Here is a 6786-nt window from a genome sequence, read left to right as displayed (position 1 = left end):
AGAACCCCCCCCCCCCCCCCTCTTAAGGGGTCTCCTGAAGAATCCTTCTATTTTAAATTTGAGTGTTTCTGTTTCTGGATGTAAAGTAGTATGGTGTAATTAAATGTCACATTATTTAATGTGAAATAATTGGGTTGTGGATGCGATGTGTTATGAATGGGTAGTAAATTACATCTTGTATAATGTAATGAAATGTTAAAGAAAACAATATTTTCATCAACATTGTATGCTGTATACTGTGACTAAAAAGTTAAAACAGTGACCACAAATTGTATTTATAATGCTGATGGAAAGAATCTGTAATATTATTTTTCCCTTTCCTCTCTTCATTCATCTTCTCTTTTCTATTACTTTTCTTCTCAAAGATTCTCCCTGATAAGAAAAAAGTTGTAGTGAAGAGAGAGAGAAGCCAAATACAGAGAAAACTTTTTCCGAAGTACATAGTACATTGCAACAAAGTTGTAGAAGGTAATGTTTAAATACTGTTGCGCGGACATATCTTGATTTGATTTTCCAATGTTGATAATAGCTTCTTATATTTGCAACTGATAATAAAAAGTGGGCGTAATGCCTGGATTCTTGATGGTGTGGATTATGTTTAGCAGAGGGGATGTCATCACATGTTGATGACCCCTCTACGACAGTCATTAGAAACAGGGCAATCTGGATGGCCTCAGACTGATTCCAGTATGGCTCTACAAAGCCAGACAACAGGGCCGAGTGTCAGAGTAATCAGTCATCAGAGCTGTCCTCTCAGCAACCAATCAGGAGCGTATTAATCAAACTAGAGGAGGAGAAGGAGCGGGAGGCTCCCTCTGTGCTTCACTGACACGGTCCTGCATGACAATGTGCCATATGAATCTTCTGTGGACCATCAGTTAAGTCTGGATGTGGAGTAAACAGTTACAGGGAGTGTGCTCAGAGGTCAAGTATAAAATGACTGACTGTCCAAGGAGTCTTGTTTAATCCTTTTCTTATGTGTTTCCATCACAGCTGTACTTCTGGCTTAATCTGAAAGTGATGCTACAGCATGATATGCAAAGCAGACAAATTAGTGAAGTAAACATTTAAATTAGTGGCCCTGGCCTTCACTTCAGGGGGTGGTGAGCAACATTTCCAGAAAACTGTAGAGCAAATATTTGCTTATGCTTAGCCATGTTAATTATTCATGTGTAGATACTATTCATGGCTCCTCTGATTGCATCTCTTTATCCCTGCTTATCTGCGGGATTCAATGGAAGATAAGGCCAACAGTATACAGGGTGACCATACACATACACACAGACATGAAAGCTGACAAACTTACTGTTGCTCAAGAAAGAATAGATTTTCTCCATTGTGAAACCACCCCGGATTTCTTGAATGTGAAGTTGTGACTGGTGAAGTGAAAGTTTTGAATATTGTATATATCTAAACCATTTATGCAGGTCCTTGTGAATTTTAACACAGAAGGTGCACTGCATTAAATGAAAAATGAAAGCTGCTGGAAGAGTTACTGAATCTTGTCTTTGCTGACCTCCAGTGGTTTAACTTCTCACCTTGCTGCAGTGATGTATACATGTACGCTGGGACCCTGTGACATCACTGTTGAGTGTTGTAATGGGTGCAACAGAGCACACTTCTGACCACACCCAACCACACCTGTCAATGATGCTACGTGTAGTGTCTTTAAGGGGCGTGGCTGGGGTGGTATTTGGCTCTAGGGCTATTCAGTCAGGTGCCATTTCAGAGTAAGCAGGGTTGTCTGCTCCTCAGTAGTCAGAGTTAAAACAGACTTGAAACTTTTAACAAGAGAGGGCAGCAAAACACTGGGTGTTAAAATACTCTGTAAGACTGTAACTAAAATATTTCCTCTGACCTTCCTTTCTCATTCCAGCCTTCAAACACTTTCGTAGTCTGCAGTAACGACACTGGTTCCTTTTGTCTTTGTCCACAATACATTCTTTGTTGAACCTGAAAAAAAGCATGTACAGCATATAAGCACAGATGGACCTGCTGTAGATCCTTTCACGACAACTGTAAGATTATATTAAAAGAGTACTTTACAGATTGAACATTACTCTCTTATAACATTGTCAGACCTACAGTCAAAATCAGTACAGCGGTTCAGCAGTGTAATGCTAGCAGCAGCTAAAATACCTATAGCGGCTGGCCTCAAGCAGAGATGAGCAGCGGGCTACAGAGGTCTGGTAAGATTTTTTTCATTTTCTAACATGCAGTTTTCAGCCCCACATGACACTGACCCAAGTGACATCACTTGAGGCAATTTATCAGATTTCGCATAGCTCCCTGTGGAGCCACAAAAGGCTTTATACAACTTATTTTACATTGGCAGTAGTACTCCCCAAGACCTGTAAAAAGACTCTAATGTGTAAAATCACTGGAGACCACCTTTAATATTTGTCAGAGGAAGACACAGATGCACATGTTGAATATTCTGGGGTTGAGGAATTAATCATATTTTGTTGTTGAGCATTTAAAGGGCACTTTTTAATGCAGCCAGGACATGACAAAATATGTTGTCTACAAAGAATAGGTCAGTCCCACAGCTATTTCTCATCTTTGATTTAGAGTCCTCTCTGTCATTAAATATACACTATTGCTTCCGTGCCTGGACTGGTCCCAGTGATTATGACCATCTGTTTGCTTTTCTATTGCCAGGTGAAGCTTCTTCAATGATATATAGCACCCTATGGGTAATAACTTTATTACCAAAGAATAACTTCTAACTCAATTTAACTTGAATTTGGACAATATGCAAAGTTACTGTCAATTCTTCTTGTCCGAGAGTTTATTGCAATATGTTAATGGGTATTAAAATATACGATTTATTAAAATACTCTGATTAGTGATTTGTAGTACTGAGGAGGATCTATGATGGGTCTCACCTACAGCTGTAAGCGTGGTTGTTGCGAATGCTCCTCCTGAAGAAGCCCTTGCAGCCATCACAGCTGGATGCACCATAATGTTTACCTGTGGCTCTGTCTGCACATATGGAACACAGAGTCCGACCTCCATTGGGCTGTAACAGTGATGAGGTGGGTGCTGACACTGGCAAGTCTGCCAATTAAAAGATTACAGTACACAATGAAAATGCCCAAGGAAAAGTTTGCATCGGAGGCAGATGATGGACATTTGCATCATAAGGAGAGTGGGATTTTCTATGACCTTTACAACATGGACCACTTTTATTTGTTGCTAATGAATAAGTAAATATCTCAGAGTCTAATCTAATAAGCCCCACAAGCATTTTGACAATCTGAAACAGATTGCGGCAGACAGGCACCTTGACAGAGACAATCATTCATGATCCCTTTCATCAACCAAGGCACATAATGAATCTTATTCCACCTCTGTGAACAGAAATAACCTTGTACATGGACAGATCTTTGGAGTGGGATGTTGAATGTGAACTTGACCCCTTAAGAATCACCTGGGCACTGTTTGGTAGATCTGGCAAGAGCGGTGGTGATGACAATAAGAGCAGGGTTATAGGTAGAGATATCACTGCTCTATTTGACTGTCAGTGCCATAGGCCTCTGAGGAGCACTGCTAGTTATTACTCAAGAGGAAGAGAAAACTCCCCATTTAATTAAAGCAGTTAGAGGTCAGTGACAAGTCAAAGTCCACTACTCTCTCCTCTGACTAATTTTACATTGGGCGCTCTGTTTAAATTCCGTCTCCTTCCATGCTGCTCTAAATTGCATCCTGTCAGTGTTTGATTGCTGCAGGATTGTCTCTCTTACAGGCACTGACCTCCAAATACATGTTCATGGTGCAGTGTTCCTACACTGATGCTCGTACTGTACATACTGCAGGCTATAATGTATGTAAATTGCATATTTAGTTTAGGGAGATGAAGCAGCTAGGGATTACAGTTTAACAAGGAAAATGCTTTCTGTGGTCAAAGATCAGTTAGATTGAATTAAGAGATTAGAATACATTTGCCTCGCAGTTATCTGGATTTGAGAGCGGTCTGTTGGTAAAGCTTCTCCATTTAAGTGGCAAGGAAAGGATTCTGATTCAACTCAACGGAGCCCTAATTATAATGACGACCGAGTACAAGATTATGAAGGAAATTAGATCAGAATGCAAGTAGTATGCTGAAATGATTAGTTGAAGGACAGATAATTCATCTGAAACTATTTTGATCAGAGATTTAAAAAAAAAAAGATATTTTGGGGCTTTTTAGTGCCTTTCTTGAGAGAGACAGGACAGAGGATAGCGTCTGGAAAAGGAGAAGAGAGAGGGCACGACATGCAGCAAAGGGCCACAGGGTGGACTCAAACCCCGGGCCGCTAAAAGAAGCACTTATTGGACATTCTTTTAGATCAATCAATTAATCGACAAAGAGATCAATAGATTTATCAATTATAATAATTATCATGAGTAGCAGCCCTAAACTGTTTCAGCTTTTTTTGGAGTTATAGCTGATGACACTTGGGAGGCATATGCTTGTAGACCAATGATTTAGGTAAAGTTGTTCATACCTGTATTTGTTTGCTGTGGTATCACCATAACATTGTTCAAATCTTCCGTGTCTGTGCTGGAATGAGCGTACTCCAGTTTATGGATAGTCCCAGTAAGCTTCATGGTTCTGTTGAGGTTCTACAGCTAGAAGGGTTTTTTAGGTTTTGATATGTACACCGTGACTTCCAGAACATGCATTCGACTCAGTCCCTCTTCCTCACAGGTATCTCATGTGTGCACCCAGTACCTTTCCTTCATCACAGTTTTTGCTAGCTTTTGTTTTCGCCTTCTTGATCCGCTGTGAAGCTGTTGAATTTCTTCAAAATGTCACTTTTAACATTTCTGTGGTGAGTTAAAAAGCTGCTCCGTGCTGGTCCACTCCAGTAGTGAAATTTGGTCCACTGTCTGTTTGCTTGTTTCTTATCGGTAAAGCATATAAAGGGGAAAGTTCAGAGGCAGGTAAACAACACTCACTGTGAGAACTAAAAAAAACAGATAAGACATGTGAGAAAGACATGTGACTTGCGTGTTACACTACAGTCAGGAATAGTTATTTTTTTAGGAAGATAAATGTCATCAGAAAAGTCAATAAAGTCAAAGAGAAGTCCACAGGTGGCATGCTGGGGTGTCTTTTATAAAATTTTACCTGAAAATGTCCATGGTATTCTCTAACCATGGACAATCAATATGGTACAGAAGAACAGACAAAAAGAATGGAAGACTTTTGATAAGAGAACAGACGGTTCCTGATTAACCTTTACTTTTAGTTTTGAGGTAAGTGATATTGTACAATACCTAGCCTCATCACAGGGGGTACAGGTGACATTTGCTTAGAGCGACAGCCATTTTTGTTTCCATAGTGTTGATAAAGAGTGTTTTACTCAGACTTCACTTTGTTATTCACCTTTATCCATAAGAAGCGTCCCATCATATCTTTGGTGTTATTGATCAGCACCGGAGTCCAACTACAAGCTTACAAATAAAGCTAATCTATACCTGTGCAGATAGCACAGGTATGCAAGACAGTTTGGCTGTCTGTTCATTCACTACTGGCAAAACTATTCACTTTGCATTGTTATAAATTGAGAAATGTAATTCAGAAAAACTAGATAATTATTATCATTATTTATTCATTGAAAATGTAAATAATTAATTTGTATCGATGTTCTTTGTGGCAAAGAGAGTAAACTCCATGGCATCTATAAAAACTATAGTCAGGTTTAGGATGGAAAAAGATTTCATTATTAATTTCTACATGCAAGTCTAAGTGTTTACTTTCTGTGCAATAATCTAGTGTTGTGGAATCAATTTTTAAAGTGCTTATTTATTTAAAATGACCAATTCAGTAACCTATATGATCTCAAATACAACTATAATACAGATGAACATTGTTTACAGATGTCTAGAAATTAGGAATAAGAGTTAGTGTGTGTGTGTGTATTGGGACAGAGTTTTGAAAAAGTGAAAGACAGGGATAAAGGTGAATGTGGTCATACTATTTATTATTATTATTATTATTATTATTATTTTTTTTTTTTACAAATTATAACAAATTATATGTCAGACCACATATGAGCTCTCCCAGTACTGATATCCATCATACTTTGGTGTAATGGGATTTCCTGGGTGAGTAGCACTCCTTCCTTGAATGTCACGCTAGGCCGCAGGTCAGACCTCCCCTGGCAGTGGCTCGCACACTCAAGCTTTGTTTAAGTGATTGATAGGTCATCAGAACCTCAAAGTCGTAATCTGACTGCGGAATAGGCTTCTATGCGCTGTCAGATTCTATCAGGAAAGAGTTAAAAATGACCCATGAATATTGATCGTCTTGCTTGCGAATACAAAAAACATCACCTTCAAAATAAAAAAGATATATTGTCCCATGAAGTAAAAAACCCAAATGTTTTCAACTCTTACTCATTTAATTTCTCATTTTAAACTCTTATCAATTTAACAATTTGTTCTGACAGACTATAATATTAATCAATTACAACAAAAAGTGTTACATTTAATTCTGTCCTTCTGTATTAATCAATTCCCTGTGGATGAGGAAATCAATCATACAGATGAACACCATTCAGGACAAATTGCCAGACAGGATTTTCTCTATCCACTAGGGGGAGAGAGAGTACATCATATCTGACCAAACATATCTCGATTTTAATCTGTGCAGCAGCCAAAGCTTACTGAAGCAGGGCATCATCAAGATAGTTATAAAACAGTTTTATTGGTATAATCTACTTGGTATTTATTTGTATGTTTCTAAACAGCTTTGGCTTTTCTCCTAGTGCATAATCAAAAAGTGTCAGCATCCAT

The 6786-nt window shown here is 38.6% G+C and overlaps 1 protein-coding gene across 1 annotated transcript in view; it reads right to left on the bottom strand.

Annotated features, from left to right (window-relative positions):
- Positions 1-4593, bottom strand: part of hnf4b (hepatic nuclear factor 4, beta) — a 9768-nt gene extending 5175 nt beyond the window's left edge. The window contains exons 1-3 of the mRNA XM_046032864.1: positions 4491-4593; positions 2889-3060; positions 1859-1953 (exon numbers count right to left, since the gene is read on the bottom strand). Coding sequence (XP_045888820.1) covers positions 1859-1953; positions 2889-3060; positions 4491-4593 — 370 coding nt within the window. The remainder of the gene's footprint in view (positions 1-1858; positions 1954-2888; positions 3061-4490) is intronic.
- Positions 4594-6786: the final 2193 nt, after the last annotated feature.

Source organism: Micropterus dolomieu, linkage group LG20 (assembly GCF_021292245.1).
Source record: "Micropterus dolomieu isolate WLL.071019.BEF.003 ecotype Adirondacks linkage group LG20, ASM2129224v1, whole genome shotgun sequence".
Classification (NCBI taxonomy): domain Eukaryota; kingdom Metazoa; phylum Chordata; class Actinopteri; order Centrarchiformes; family Centrarchidae; genus Micropterus; species Micropterus dolomieu.
This window is presented reverse-complemented; position numbering and strand designations above follow the sequence as displayed.